General features: G+C 39.6%; 1 protein-coding gene across 2 annotated transcripts in view; it reads left to right on the top strand.

Annotated features, from left to right (window-relative positions):
• lgals8b (galectin 8b) overlaps positions 1–16,183 on the top strand; it is a 33,670-nt gene extending 17,487 nt beyond the window's left edge. The window contains exons 8-9 of one of the 2 annotated variants that reach the window (XM_079853451.1): positions 1,328–1,473; positions 15,221–16,183. In XM_079853451.1, coding sequence (XP_079709577.1) covers positions 1,328–1,473; positions 15,221–15,404 — 330 coding nt within the window. In that variant the 3' untranslated portion in view covers positions 15,405–16,183. Of the gene's footprint in view, positions 1–1,327; positions 1,474–14,545 lie in introns of both variants that reach the window. The other variant, XM_079853452.1, reaches the window with a different exon arrangement.
• Positions 16,184–16,671: the final 488 nt, after the last annotated feature.

The following is a 16,671-nucleotide window of genomic DNA, read 5'->3' as shown; positions in this document are numbered from 1 at the left end:
TTTTCTACTCTGCTCGCTTACATCTTTGTACAGTCTTCAGAAGGATCCCACGTCAGGAACAAGTGGATTGTTTATTTTTAATGGCGTCTTATGTTTAACTGTAAACCAAATAAGGAACTCCAATGAAATAAAGACTTGAATTAGGAAGCAAAATTCTAATAAAGACCTAACAAAATTGTATGGGTCCAATTATGACATATTTACCCATAACATAACGAGAGACACTGAGAAGTGGTTTATGTAACCCTATGGTCATTCCAACTAAAAGAAAAAAGTTTTGTGCTCTTCTAGTTACATAGCCGGATAGAAATACATAAAAATTAAAATCAAGACATCCATGTTCAAACACTTAAAGGGGAATAAGCTGGACCCAGTTTTGTAAATATGTCATTTTATTGTTTAACAGTTCAAATTGGGGAAAGAAATTATACTCTGGTATAATGGTTCACTTACGATAAAGAATTTAATCAGAGAAAGTATATAGTATTTCAACAATGGCAGGAAAGGGAATAACAGCTATGTATAGTATATATTTTGGACAAAGAAATCAAGAGCTGTATTTTTAGTTGAGGGATTACTACACCAAGAAAAGGAAAACTTCAGAGAATCAGGATGTAATAGTAATTGACAACATGTACTTACTATATAATTAGGGTTAGGTAGGTTAGTGCACGACAAATGAGATAATAAACAAAAAAGGAGATGATTTGACATTGATTCGACATTTGGCACAACACCAGACCCCAGCTTAGTTTCAACCAGACCGCGAGACAAAATGGTTTAGGGTTAGCTGCATGTAAATATGCATAATTTGCTGTTTATTACTATAGTAAGTACACGTAAGATATGTAACAGTACCTATCTTATAAATAAAGTGTTACCCCAGATTCATTTTAGAAACTTTGGTCTGAGAATAAGAATCAAAAGAAAAATAATAAGCCTAAATAGTAGACCCAACATGTCCCTGCTGAAAAATCCAGCATTGCTGGTCACCAGCATAAGGAATGTTTTGCATGTTGGGACCAGCGTGGGATGCTGGTTGCTGGTCCCCTGCATGGGAAGCAGAAGTGCTGGTGCATCAGCTCAGTTTTGCTTGACCAGCTTCAGCACTTTAACAGCTCGAACCAGCATGAACCTGTCTGGACCAATATGCTGGTTTATACTTGATTTTTGGTTTAGCACATTTGCTAGCATGTTTCTAATGTAGCATGATTCTAGCATGTTCTATCAATCATTTTAGTTACTTTATTTGTCTTCAGAAGCAAGATTTGTGTATTTGTGAAATGGTATATCAATAAACTTTTTTTTTTTTGCTTCATCTTGTCAGATGATCATCCTATGTCAGCTTCATCAGTTTAAGATAGCAGTTAACGGATCCCACCTGCTGGATTACAAGCACAGAGTGCAGGACTTGACCTCCATTGATCAGCTGGAGATTCTGGGTGACGTGGAACTGCAGAATGTTCAATTGTGGTGAGATGTAAAACAACAGAAGGATATTTAGATTATTCCTCACTTTTCAGTCCAGTGTTCCTCAGCCAACACACGGTTTTAAACAGGGATAGAGCCCTGCACGGGCCTCAAATTTAGGCCCGAGCCCGGCCCTGGCCCGAGACGCTCAGGCCCTAGCCCGACCCGTGTCCGACAGCTCATCAGAATTATCAGCCCGAGCCCGACCCGAGCCCCTTTTTTTTTTTTTTTTTTTTTCATTACACAGCGGCAGCCTGCCCTATTTGCAAAAAACTTTCCCTTTAAAATAGCTCAGTTTTGTTAGTTATGTTTTTTTATTAGGTTAATTTAGACAAATCAAATGTTTGGAGCATTTTTTTTTTTTAAATGACGACCAAGCAAACCGAGCCGACAGCAAGTAAAACATGTTTGATCAATTGAGCCTCTCAAATCAATGCTATAATACTTTACTTGTCTACAATAAAATCAATAGATATAAAAAACTTCAAGCATATCACACAGACAGTTAGTTTAATAAATGTTTATTTATTAAACCACAGTGAGTAAAAAATTTTGAAATTTTTTTGAAATACTGAGGAAGGCTCAGGCTGCTCGCAACAGCGCTTGCAAACGAAATGAGCAATAGCCTATTAAATTAAATAAATTAAAAACAAATTATTTGCAGATTATCTTACCTCAAAAATGCACCACAGAACATGGCCATTCTTTTTTTCCAGTGGTTTCCAACAGTTAAACGAAAACAAAGTCCAATCAAACGAAAAACATCAGAGGTTTCCAACAGTTAAACGAAAATAAAGTCCAATCAAACGAAAAGTTAGAACAGTCTCTAACAGAGCATCGTGGAGAAAAAGAATAGCTAAGCATCCACAGTGGAAGGTTTTAACCCAGTCCTCCTTTCTTCTATCACGAATTCTTCTCACGCACGCGATTTTTCTCTTAATATTCTCCATTATTTGCACATGAGGTGAATCGTGGGTCGCGCTGACGGGAAACCTTCTGTGTGCGTGCGTGAGACAGACTGTCATGTCAGTCATATGTCAGTGTAATTTTAAGATTAGCTGATGGCTATAATGGCCAGTATTTAAAACACGTTTTAAGTGCAGGGCACGTACAGTTCCCGCGCGCGAGCAGAGAGATTCGCGCTCGGCACATTATATTCCGTGTGCGAGCAGAGAGATTCGCGCTCGGCACATTAGCCTCCGTGTGCGAGCAGAGAGATTCGCGCTCGCGCATTATATTCCGTGTGCAAGCAGAGAGATTCGCGCTCGCGCATTATATTAATGTAGCCTACTTTCACGCTACAATAATGCGCTCTCGACATTTGACAGGAAAAAAACGCCATAAGTTATGAGGTTACGAAATGTCTTTCTATGTTTGTTTTTCTATCGTCAACGTCAACTTCTCAAATTTTTTTTTAAAATTAATGTCTAAAAATATAAAAAGCAGGATAACCCAAAAAAGGCCCGAGGCCCGGCCCGCATTTTAACTATGACGTGAAAATTGGCCCGAAGCCCGGCCCTAGGGGCGTAAAAAAGTCGGGGCCCGTCGGGCTCGGGCTGAAATGCAGGGCTCTAAACAGGGATGCACAATACCGGTATCAGTATCGGGTCCGATACTATGCTTGTGTACTCTCGTACTCATTAAAATGCTCCGATACCATACAGCTTGTGACAAAGAAACACAGACAACAGAGAAAACAGAGAATAGAATGGATATATCAGAGAAGGATGTCTATGAAGTAAATGTTTAAAAACGAAAAGAAAATATTTACGCCAATATAGCTGGTGTGCACGAGCTGATAAGCGAAACGCGGAGTGGATTGAGTGCTCAGCGGCACAGACCCGCAAGCTTATTGAGGGCTTCCCTTTTCCCAGACATTGCTGGAAAGTTTGTAGTTTGGTCGGATATGTCAATAGCAAATAAAGTAAAACAAGGCACATATTTAACATTTGCTAACATTTAAACATAATAATGAATCAATGTTTTTGGACTGATCAGTTCAATTAATGGTTCAATTGCTCCCTCTAAAGACAGTCACCTGTCACCCCCTACTGGCTTAATGATGCAAATTGTGCAAACACAGACAAGCAGTGTGATACAAACGGTAAGAAAAGTCCCAGTGCTGATACTGGCGAAATATTCAAACACATTCGAGGTATATAAATATATATTTATACAATAATACTATTATGGAAATATATTTAATAGGTGCTTGTGCTGTTAAATTGAGCTTATAGTTTCCACTGTAATAGCAAAGAACATATATCTGTGTTAAATAGGAATACATTGTAATAATGTAAATCTCATCCTGGGCACAGTATGCAATACCTGTTCTTCTCATAAAGCCCGTCTACTTTGGATTTGATTGGTCATCTCAAACATTTTGATATTGACGAGCATTGTTGATAGTCTGCTGAAGCACCTCGGATGAGGTTGTTTATCGTGGCGATGTACAATATCATTGCAGCACCAAAGTAAGAGTTAATATTAGGCAATTATTTCACAACCTTTATTATGTACACTTCGAAAAATTACACACTTCGGGGACCTCAATGGTGGGTACGGCCCTGATTACAGGACAAGAAGATTACTGTGTGCAAACATCCGAAGCTTGCACCTAGTAAGCCGGATTTAGACAGTGCTTGAATACTGAATTCAATTCTTGAAGTCTTCTTGCACTTGAGCTGAATTCACCCAAAATTGCCCGTACTGGCGACTATTCTAGTAAACATAGTTGGTAATATCCTAACTGAACATAAACAGTTGAGAAATAAAACGCATGTATAGCAGTATATTTGAACCATGCATTCGGTCTTAAAGGGACAGCACAGCTTAATAAACCTGCTACTGATGTTAATCAAACAAAGGACAAAAAATAAATCACTAATTGCTCTTGACTGAATGACTTTTGTAACTTTAATAAAAAATAATCTATATTTAATTTATGCAGTGAAGACTATGCAGTGTTATTTTACATTTGATTACTTTATTCAAATTCTGTACCTGAAAATTACTGTTAGGACTACCTGAACACCTGAAATCACTGTTTATTTCAGTTGTATCCTTGTTCTATTATATTTGTAATTTAAATATTTGTTCTTATTTTATTACTAATGGTTTACTTGTCTTTAATAATGTTTTAAATTAACATTAATTAGGCTCTAATAACATTAATAAGTTTTTCCTGTTATTTCACTGGTATCTAAACATTTGAACCACTGACCCAACCAGGCAAGTAGAAAAAAATCCTTAGCACTGAGCCCTGCTGAAGCAGCTCTAAATATACTCTGTGCTATTAAATGAAAGGTAAAATATGATAGAGGAATAGAATGAACAGTGAAAGTAACAGAAGTGTCAGGGTTCCACCAGATTTACTCACTCCTCCCACTCGCTCATCATCTCCGGAGTACTAATCATCATCACCTGCATCTCATCATTCCACCACCCTTTATATTCAGCTCACACTCATTGACTGGTCTCGTCTCTACAAGACACACAGACTCTCTTACGCTACTTACCCGCTACTCACCTGAGATTCATCCGCCTTCCGTCTACTTCCGAAGCTCCGTCTGCCTTCTTCAGTCTTCAGGCCTCTTCCTGAGATCTTCCAGCCGCCATCTGAAACAGAGACTCTGATTTTCAGTTAAGTTCCTGTCTGATTATCATCTGCTTGCATACTCACCATATCTCCATCTGGTTCTGTGTTTCTGTTAATAAAGCTACATTTCACTTACCACCTGTCTGACTCCTGTTCCATCCGTGACAGAAGACCAGACCAAGGATGCAGAATCCAACGGAGCCCGTGGAGAATCCACCACGCGATCCTTTCGCAGAGCTTGTTCAGGCTGTTCGTCAGTCTATACTTCCATCTCCACCGGCTAACCGACCCACCGTCCCCGAAGACGTCCTTCACTCCGCACGCCAGCATCTACTTCCGCAAACACCCGCTGCTTCGTCAGCTGCCTCTGCGAGCTGTCCCATGGCCCGACCAGCGAAATTCTCCGGAGAGGCGGAGGACTGCAGCGTTTTTTTGCTTCAGGTATCGCTATATTTTCAAATGCAGGCACATCAATTCTCCAATGATTCAGCCCAAGTGGCTTTTGTTATCTCCCTGCTGTCCGGTCGAGCTCTCCAGTGGGCTCAATCCCTTTGGAACTCGAATGCTCAAGTCAAATCTCTGTCAAGCTTCATTCAACATTTCAAGGAAGTTTTCGGCCAGACAGTTTCAGATCTCACCATTCACGATCAACTCTACAACCTTCGTCAAGGAAATTCTTCAGTGAGTACATACGCTCTTCAGTTTCGCACCCTGGCGGCATCTAGTGGCTGGAATGAGACCGCCCTGATTACTGCTTTTCGACATGGTCTCAATCCTAATATCCGTCAGCTGGTGGTCGTATATGACGATTCCATGGGAATCGAGAGCCTCCTTCAGAAAACCATTCGAGTATATCAACGCTTGTCTGCCTGTGATATCCCTGCAACCGCTGTAAGTCCTCCGCCCTCGGCTCCATCTGTCGCTCCTCCAGCACCCAAGCCTATGCAGATCGACTCCACTCATCTTTCTCCTACGAAGCGTCAGCGCCGAATTCAACTCAACCTCTGTCTTTATTGTGGGGGTGATAAACATCTCATCAGCAACTGCCCAGTTCGACCACAGCGCCCGGCGGTAAGCTCCATTTAAATTCCTCCTAAGATTGAAACCTCGAATCGCACTACTGTTCATTTGTTAACCTCTTGTGTCTGTCTCAGCGCAAGCTCTCCTCGACTCCGGCTCAGCGGGGAACTTCATTTCAACTCAGCTCCTTCAAAAATTGAAAGTCCATAAGCGCCGGAGTCATCAAGATCTCAGAGTCCAAACCATCCAGGGAAAACCGCTGGGCCGAGGTCGAATTCGCCATTTCACCCCCACACTGACGCTCCGCATAGGCTGCTTACACTCAGAGAACATTTCTTTCATGGTGCTGGAGGAGTCCACTGCTGAGCTCATCCTGGGATGCCCTTGGATGGTACAACATCAACCCACCATCGACTGGAAATCCGGGGAGGTCCTTCGCTGGGGGGAGAACTGTTCTCATACCTGTCTAGCTTCGGTTAAGAAGATCCAGAGAACTCCCTTCGTCTTCAGTGGGAAGACCCAAGATTCCCGTTTGCTCCACTTCCATTGAGAGTCCAGAAGTCCAGCACCAGGTGGAGATTCCTGCAGAGTACAGGGCATTCCAGGATGTGTTCAGCAAGCAGTTGGCGACCAAGCTACCACCTCACCGGCCATGGGACTGCACCATCGACCTGCTACCTGGAGCCACTCTACCTAAAGGCCGCGTTTATCCTCTGTCCATCCTGGAGCAGAAGGCCATGGAGGAGTATGTGGAGGAAGCTCTTCAGCAGCAGTTCATTCATCCATCTACGTCCCCTGCCGCTTCCAGCTTCTTTTTTGTGGCTAAGAAGGACGGAGGCTTGAGGCCGTGCATAGACTATCGACGTCTCAACTCTCAAACTGTGAAGTTTAGCTATCCCCTTCCTCTGGTCCCAGCAGCTCTAGAGCAGCAGAGCTGCATCTTTTCCAAGTTGGACCGCATCTTTTCCAAGTTGGATCTACGCAGTGCGTATAACTTGATTAATATTCGTCGGGGTGATGAATGGAAGACGACATTCGTCACGCACTCAGGTCACTATGAGTATAGGGTCATGCCCTTTGGATTATCCAACGCTCCAGCAGTCTTCCAGGGTTACATGAATGAAGTCTTCCGTGAGTATCTCAACAGATTCGTGGTTGTCTATATAGACGACATTCTCATCTACTCCTCTTCTCTCTCAGAGCATAAGCGCCACGTCATTCTAGTTCTGGAGAAACTGAGAGCTCATAAGTTGTACCTGAAACTGGAGAAAAGTGAGTTTCACACCACCACTGTGCAATTCCTGGGCTACATCATAGACCAACATGGAGTCCAGATGGACCAGAGGAAGGTGGAAACTATCCGGAACTGGCCCCTGCCCTCAACTGTGAAGGATCTTCAGTGATTCCTCGGGTTCACCAACTTTTATAGAACATTCATTCATAACTACAGTCTCATCAGTGCCCAAGTCTCTGTCCTTATGTCCTGAAGCCATCTTAGCCTTTCAACGTCTCAAAGAAGCCTTCCTGACCGCTCCAATCTTGGTCCATCCTAACCCTGATCTGCCTTTTGTTGTCGAGGTTGACGCGTCCTCAACAGGGGTTGGAGCGGTCCTCTCCCAGCGGCAGGGTGATCCTCCCAAACTCCATCCATGCGCCTTCTTCTCTAAGAAGCTATCCCCGGCGGAGCGGAACTATGATATCGGGAATCGGGAACTGCTCGCCATCAAGCTCGCATTAGAGGAATGGAGGCATTGGCTGGAGGGAGCCAATCACCAGTTTGAGGTCATAACCGATCATCGCAGCCTGGAATACCTCAGAGAGGCGAAAAGGCTAAATCCTCGTCAGGCACGATGGGCCCTCTTCTTTACCCGCTTTGATTTCATCGTATCATACCGACCTGGTAGCAAGAATTGTAAAGCGGATGCTCTCTCCCGTCTTCATCATTCATCGTTCGAGGATCCTCTACCTGAACCCATTCTCCCTCCAGCCATGATCGTCAGCCCGATCATCTGGGACATCGACAAGCAGATTTCCCAGGAGAACCTTCGTCCTCCCGCTCCGCCGGGAGGTCCAGAGGGGCTCATCTTCGTACCTCGTCATCTTCGTGCCGCCCTTCTGGACTCCGCTCATACCGCTCCGGGCTCTGGACATCCAGGTAGCAGGCGTACCCTCTCGCTCCTCTGTCAACGGTACTGGTGGCCGTCCATCTCACAAGATGTTTCACGGTACGTCAGGGGATGCTCAGTCTGTGCCATAACCAACACCTCCAGAAGACTCCCGGAGGGCAAACTCGTGCCGCTTCCCATCCCACAACGACCGTGGTCCCACATTGGAATTGATTTCATGACTGACCTTCCCAGATCCAATAACCACACCTGTATCATCGTCGTTGTGGATCGGTTTTCTAAGGCTTGCAAGCTGATCCCTCTGTCTGGATTCTTCAGTTAAGTTCCTGTCTGATTATCATCTGCTTGCATACTCACCATATCTCCATCTGGTTCCGTGTTTGTTAATAAAGCTACATTTCACTAACCACCTGTCTGACTCCTGTTCCATCTGTGACAAGAAGCTTGTACAATACATTTTAACAGGCATAATTAAGCATGAAAATAACTGAAGTAAATATATATTTGCTAAACAAAATTAAACCAATTAATATAATTCATATTCTTTTGGTTTCTCTACCTAAGATATTTCAAAATTACAAAAATGAAAATACAGGTCTTGGTATCGGCGAGTACCAAAAATATAAGTACTGGTATCGGCCTAGTTCTGGAAAAAGTGGTATCGGTGCATCCCTAGTTTTAAAGAACATATGGTTCTGAGGTGTTAATATGGAAGTAAAATAATGTCAAATGTTTTTGAAACAAAAAGCCTGTTGAATTGCACTACTTGAAAAAAATATAGGCATTGCGTTAACCATGCTTGCATTTTAATGCATTGTATTTTTAGGGCTTGCATTTTTATGGCCTGAAATTCAACATGGTTGAATATTTAAGCTGTGAATATTTCAATTAAAAACATTTCAAACACATTTTCATTATTAAAAATTCAATAATCCATATTCACCTTTCATATTTCACTTCCAAAATATTCAAACTGTTTAAAAATACAACCTATAATATTCAACAGGCAATTTTCGGTCCATTTTATTTCGCTTTGCAAATTCGCTTCCACAAATTCAGTGGTTCAAATTCAACAGTAAATTCAAAGGAACTGCTGGAAAAGCAGTAGATTACCGAGATACTCTCCATCTGCTGTTAGTCAACCTCACCAGCAGGTGGTGCAAAAGCGCTTGTTGTTGACGAAGACAGAGCAACAGTTAGAGCAAGCCATTCATTCATAAAATGAAAATGATTATCTGTGTCAGTATATATGCTGAAAAGATGATAAAGACACAAAAGCTGTGTTTATGTTTCATTCAATAACTTCATTGTTACTTTCCCTGTGTAGCCTACAGGTCATCAGCTTTCTCTACCTATGAACAGGATTATAATCGGTTTCCGTCAATATCTCATACTCAAGGATTCCCCTTCCGTCGGGACAAAACGCTTAACGTAGCTTATGGACTAATACAGTGATATGAAAGACCAAACTCGCACCTTATTGGGGATGTAGGCTGTAGGCCACTATATAGGCTAGATGGACTAAGAATATGAACGTAACGCACAAAGTTTCATGCAGAGCGTTTTGTGATATACTGGCATAAAATCAACACTTGATCAATACTAACACTTTCTCTTCTCTCTCTCTCTCTCTCTCTCTCTCTCTCTCTCTCTCTCTCTATATATATATATAGTATAGTATAGTAGGCTATGCCTACGTGTATTGCATTAGCTTAACCCCCTGAGGTCGGCGGTATCGCCGGCGATACCAGCTTGCTTTTTTTTTATCTGTGTAAAAGAAACTCATAAATACTCTGTTGACTTTGATTTTCCATAGGAGTTTCATACATCAATCGATTCTGTTAAATGTGTATTATTTTTGTGTATACTCACAATAAAAACAAAGTGTTGTGCTTTTTGCCAAATAAAGAAAAATAAACACGAAGTGAGTTCTGCCTTCTCTCTGTCAGTTAAGTCCATTCTGAAACGCGTCCGAAAATGAACAATAACTCAGCGAATACTCAGTCAAACAGGCATACAGACACACAGGCATGAAGCTTGAATTCTCTTCTTTTAAATGAAGTAATTTATATAAAAAACAAATATTCTCATCTTGTGAAATCTGTATTAAAAGAGAGCGATTCCAGTCAAGCTCATTACAGCTCATTCAAAAATAATGTGACACGCCCACGGAGAGCGCGCGCTATTCAAACGCAAATGATTGAGGCAAACCTGTGAACGCCCCCATATCAGCTCGAGAAAACACAAGTTTATTCAGAACATTACTTGTTTACACCGTCTCGCAGCGCTGTGAGGAATTATAATAATGGAAATTGTACCTCAGAAGTGCGGGTATATCGAGGAGCGAGCTGAGGAATACTGTAAGTTTTTTTCCTTCTCACGTGAATCGGGTTTCTGTTTATGAATGAATGAACGGCAGAGATGCGCGCTGTTTACCACAGCTCTCAAAAAGACAGTTTAAATTTAAATCGCGTGTGTGAATAAATGATGATGTTTTAGCAAACTGTATTGCTATACTGAGATGAGTAAAAATCGACTGAAATATGTTGAAATAAAATGTAGGCTATTTGTATAAGCAACGTATTAAACTGCAAATTAACATTTATATGCCCTAATATTTCATAAAAACAACGTTACAGTCAGGCGAAATATGAAAGACAACATTTTGTTGACTAGATTTGGGTACAGTTTTTACTGTAGAATATACTGCCACATCAAATAAGCTTTTGTTTAGAAATTTCTATATATATAAAATACTATTTTTGTCAAAAATAAAGTCATCAACTAAGATGTTAGCTGTTCCAATGTTGGCTATATTCAAACTAATGAATACATAGATAAAATGTAGGCCTATAATCTTTTTTTTTTACAAAGAAAGTGTACACTTGAAATATTGTTGAAATTGTAATTATTGTTGTAATTGTAACCTTTTTAATAAAATAGCAAAACATATTTACAAGATAGATGTAAGCAAAATCTTAAATGGTCAATATAAGTCTTCTTCTAAATATATCTTTTGTCCTTGCATTGTGGCTCAGTCAGTGTCACACCTGAATGAATGGCTAATTATGCAGAGTGGGTGGGACATTGTATTCTCAGGTGTAAACCACTCCTCGTTCACGCCCCCCTCGCATATTGGCTTTCCAAGCAAAACCTGTTTTACATCAATTTAAATCAATGTATTGTTTTATGTGAACGATAAAGCAAGACTATTTTCACATAATTTTGAAGCCAGAACTCGAAGCGACAACATCCATTAGTCAAAAGTCTTATTGACACATATTTATTATGAGTTTTGTGGTCTTATTTCAGCAACTTTCATTTTTATTTTTTTCAATAACCACGCACATTATTTTCTTAAAAATTAAAAAATATACATGCATGGTGATCACATATTTTGGTAGCCCTGTTTGTGCTATATAGAGTGAATTTACACCTTTGCCATTAACATGTTTATAAATAACTGAAAAAAGCATAAATGTCAGAGCATGTCAGAACACCTCCAGGGCCCAGAAAACCGCTCAGACTCCAGAGGGTTAAACGGGGAAGAGTCATAGCACTTGCATATTGTTGTCCTCCTATTGTTAGTTTAACTGTAAATCGCTTTGGATAAAAGCGTCTGCTAAATAAATGACTAAATGTAGCCTAATAAATATAAAATTGGCTTGACATTGGACATTCGCACATTTAGGGACCTTCTCAAAAGTTGCATACAACATTGGCATACACGTTTCTAACTTCAATAGCAAACTTTAATTTATTTGAATAAATATAAAAAATCCAAAGGGTGCGCAGTATGCCTGACACTACATGAACACTTTACAGTTGGTTTTATGACTGTAAGTCGTTCTAGAAAATGCTATTGAAGTTAGAAACGTGTATACCAAAGTCGTATACACTTTAGAGACGGTCCCTAAATGTGCGAATGTCCAACGTCAAGCCAACTTTATGCCAATGTATCACTGGGAAACGCTCATCATTAAACTTTGCGCGTTATTCTGAGTCCATCTGCTTGCCTGCGAGTTTAGTCTTTTATATCACTGTAATTAGTCCATTAAGCTACGTTAAGCGTTTTCAATGTTCAGCAGGGGAATCCTGAAGTATTGAGGGAAACCCTAATAGCTTGCATGCAGCACATCGCCACAATATAAAGTTAAGGCCACTAAACAACCAAGAGAAATATATGTCAACCTCAAAAATGTAACATTGGATCTGTATATCCGCATCGGGGAATAACATTATAATCTTGTTCACGGAAGAGAAAGATGCTTGTAGGCTACACAGGGAAAGTAACCATGAAGAAACTGAATTTAACATAAAACCGCCTACATAATAATCACAAATACACTTACATTGCTGTAAAGTGAGTTTTATGAATGAATGACTTGTTCTAACTGTTGCTGGTCTTCGTCACAACACGCGCTTTTGCACCACCTGCTGGTGAGATTGACTAACAGCAGATGGAGAGTATCTCGGTAATCTACTGCTTTTCCTGCAGTTCCGTTGAATTTACTGTCGAATTTGAACCACTGAATTTGTGGAAGCGAATTTGCAAAGCGAAATAAAATGGACCGAAAATTGCCTGTTGAATATTATAGGCTGTATTTTTAAACAGTTTGAATATTTTGGAAGTGAAATATGAAAGGTGAATATGGATTATTGAATTTTTAATAATGAAAATGTGTTTGAAATGTTTTTAGTTGAAATATTCACAGCTTAAATATTCAACCATGTTGAATTTCAGGCCATAAAAATGCAAGCCCTAAAAATACAATGCATTAAAATGCAAGCATGGTTAATGCAATGCCTATTTTATTTTTTCAAGTAGTGCAATTCAACAGGCTTTTTGTTTCAAAAACATTTGACATTATTTTACTTCCATATGTTAAGTCTAAAACTGATGTACATTACAATGTACTATGTATGTAAAGGAGGTTCACTATATTTTTACAGTCAGCCATCACTTAACATGAAGGGCTTTTTTCAATCACAACCCACTTAAAGGAGAACTCCGGTCAATTTTAACATTGAGCTCATTTTTTTGTACATTTGGAGTGCTGTCAGTACAGAGAACGACAAAAATGTGATTTACATCCTGTTTTCGGTCGAAGTCCACAGTAGTCGATTGTCGAGTTCGGGCGCATGATCGTACGTACTAAACCTATGCGCGTGAACTCGACAATCGATTACTGTGGGCTTCGACCGAAAACAGGATGTAAATACAGGTATGTGCGCTGGCTGAAATAACATAATTTTTATTCATATCTTTCACATCTACTGCAGTCAGATTCACCCGCGTTCACTCTGAAGGAATCACTCACATGGCTGGGCACTTGTAATGACACATCAAGGATGTTAAGAGGCTAAAAGCAGGTTTAAAACTTGCCCCATTGAAGTCAACAGGGTGCAAATTTTAAAAAGAGGATAACACGGTGTAGGCAACACCGATTTTTGTCGTTGTTCTCTGTACTGACAGCACTCCAAATTTACAAAAAAATGAGCTCAATGTTAAAATTGACCGGAGTTCTCCTTTAAGTTTGGCCTCTTCACGCAATGAAAACAAGAAAGACTCGAAGACAATTGATTGCTCTAGCAGTACTGTGAGAATACTGTGAGATGCATTCTAGGTTTACATAACTGAATTTCACTTGATTTTTCTTAGATTATTTGATTAACTTAAAATCTCAAATAATAATAGCATGTTCATCTATATAGGCATCTCTTGGAAGTGATCATATTTCCATAGATATCTGTGACAAGGACATGTTGGTGAAATGTTTAGAATAATTGATGGGATCATTTTTTTTTACAAATTTCTTTTTAGTCTTTTTTTATTATTATTGCTTACCCAGCTGGTTCCAGAGTGATTTTATAAGGGATATTCTAAATGAAGTCACATTCATTAAGGTGTAGTTAGTATCATTAGTAAAACATACCTTTAGTAAATGTATGACAACTAAAGTATCCAAATACTTCCTAAATTTTGTTTATTCATGCATTAAATGTGGCTCAAATGTCACAAAATATTTATTGTTTGATTATGACCAGATTTTTTTGGGAAAGACTGGTATTGCTTTATAGAGTAACAAAGTTGTTATATTATTTACAGTGGGAAAAATAATTATTTGATCCCCTGATGATTTTGTAAGTTTGAAGTTTGAATTTTTATAATATTTATGGTAGGTTTATTTTAACGGATAGAGACAGAATATCAACCAACAAATCCAGAAAAAAAAACACATTATATAAAGGTTATAAATTGATTAGCATTTGATCGAGTGAAATAAGTATTTGATCCCCTACCAACCAGCAAGAATTCTGCCTCCCACAGATTGGTTATGTGCCCATGCGAAACACAGACTAGTCCTGTCACTTTAAGAAAGTACTCAGCTTGTTATGTGTATAAAAGACACCAGTCCACAGAATCTGTATCTTCCATTACAACCTCTCCACCACCATGGGCAAGACCAAAGAGCTGTCAAAGGACATCAGGGACAATATTGTAGACCTGCACAAGGCTACAAGACCATCAGTAAGAAGCTTGGTTAGAAGGAGTCAACTGTTGGTGCCATTATTTGGAAATGGAAGAAATACAAAATAACCATCAATCGCCCTCGGTCTGGAGCTCCATGCAAGATCTCGCCTCATGGGATAAGGATGATCATGAGGAGAGGATACACGGGAGGAGCTTGTTAATGATCTCAATGCAGTTGGGACCACAGTCACCAACCAAACCATTGGAAAAACACTATGTTTCACTATGGAAAAAAACGTACCATAGCCTTTTGACAGAGGATTTTGTGGAGGATTACAAAATAGTTGTCTATTGTGATTTCTTAAGCACTATTGAAGGTTGAAGATGCTTTATGAAGCTGATAGTTTTTGAAGGTAAAGGAAATCGTTTAAGTTTTGTGAAGAAAAGTCACACTGAGATCACCTGATCATATGATCAAATGGGGGATATTGTAAGATAAACCTCTCATCTTGAATTTTCTGGACCCTCTAGGCTGCAAGAGGGAGAAGCTGTTCTTCTTCCAGCACAGATCTGTTTTAATGTACTTTTAATGTATTTGTGTTTCTTGGAAACCAGCCCAGATAGGAGATTTGGATTTGTCCAGAACATGTATCTACTCTCACGTACACATTTCTCCTCAAATGGACTTTTTTGTCTTGCATTCTATATGATGTAATGTATATTCTCATTGGACAGTTGCTATACCACCGCTGGACAATGTAGGCTATAAAAGCTAGGGTATGAAAGTAAAACTGGATGAGGCACAGAAAATTTGGTAATGAGACCCATCTGAATACAATTGGGAATGATGAGACCAGGCATTGAGTTCTGGGAGATGTAGTTAGTGAGGGAATGACAATAATATGGGGTGGAGTGCCCTCTGGTGGCTATCAAGGGCACTCCAGCTGGTGATCGTGACAATTTAAAATATTGAACATATTTCTTTACAAAGAGTCCTTTAACATTAACATAACATCAAATACATATTGACAGATGATTGTTGATGTTATAGATCAGCCATACGGTAGTATAGTTTTCACCTCATGAACATACTTCTGGCCAACGAGTCCTTAAAACTTAAATTACTATACATAATCACATATTACACCTGATGTTTAATTAGCCAGCAAGGCCCAATGAGTCCTTCTCAAAGGTTTAATATATACACATAGAATCCTACTGATGTTACATGTATTGGAACATGAAGGATGTTATATGTATTTAACCTCATGACTCAAGAAATCCAATTTGCCTTTCCCAATAACTTATTGCTGATTTTGCTAGATTTGCTGAATTGCACATAATGAAGAACTAATCATAATTTAATAAACAATGTAATATCATGTTACTTTTGTCCATGCACATATATAAACTGCTGTAATCTTTTTGCCAGTAGTATTCTCTCTGGGATTGGTCCGAGATCCACCCGGCCGTGATTAAAATATATTCAAAGGCATTGTCTGTCTATCTGGTTACTTCTCAGCAGGCTAAACACTAGAGATCTTCATTCCATTCCAAAGTGATAGGTGTTTAGTGAAACACTAGAGACCTTTATTCCCAAATCATAGGGGGCGAGACGTCGTCTGACTCAGAGTCTGTGGATAATTTTGGATTATCCACAGACAACATCGTAGGTGTCGTCATGGGAGACGACTAGGTGTCTAGAAGATACGGAAGTTTAATTTAAATTAGATTATGTCAGATTAATTTGATTCTCACACTAGTGCGTATGGGAATTTCTACCACAATAAACATAAACACAGATGTTTGATCAGCCAGAGAGTAGTCCATATTTTATCTATTAAACATATTTCTACACTTGATTTTCAATCAGACAGATAGTATATTTTATAGTCCATATTTTACCTACTGGACATATATCTATGCTTGGTATTCTGTCAGCCAGAGAGTAGTCCATATTTTACCTACTGAAAATGTTTCTG

The sequence above is a fragment of the Squalius cephalus genome (genome assembly GCF_949319135.1).
Source record: "Squalius cephalus genome assembly, chromosome: 20".
Lineage (NCBI taxonomy): Eukaryota > Metazoa > Chordata > Actinopteri > Cypriniformes > Leuciscidae > Squalius > Squalius cephalus.
The sequence above is the reverse complement of the archived record's forward strand: the minus strand, read 5'-3'. Positions and strand labels throughout refer to the sequence as shown.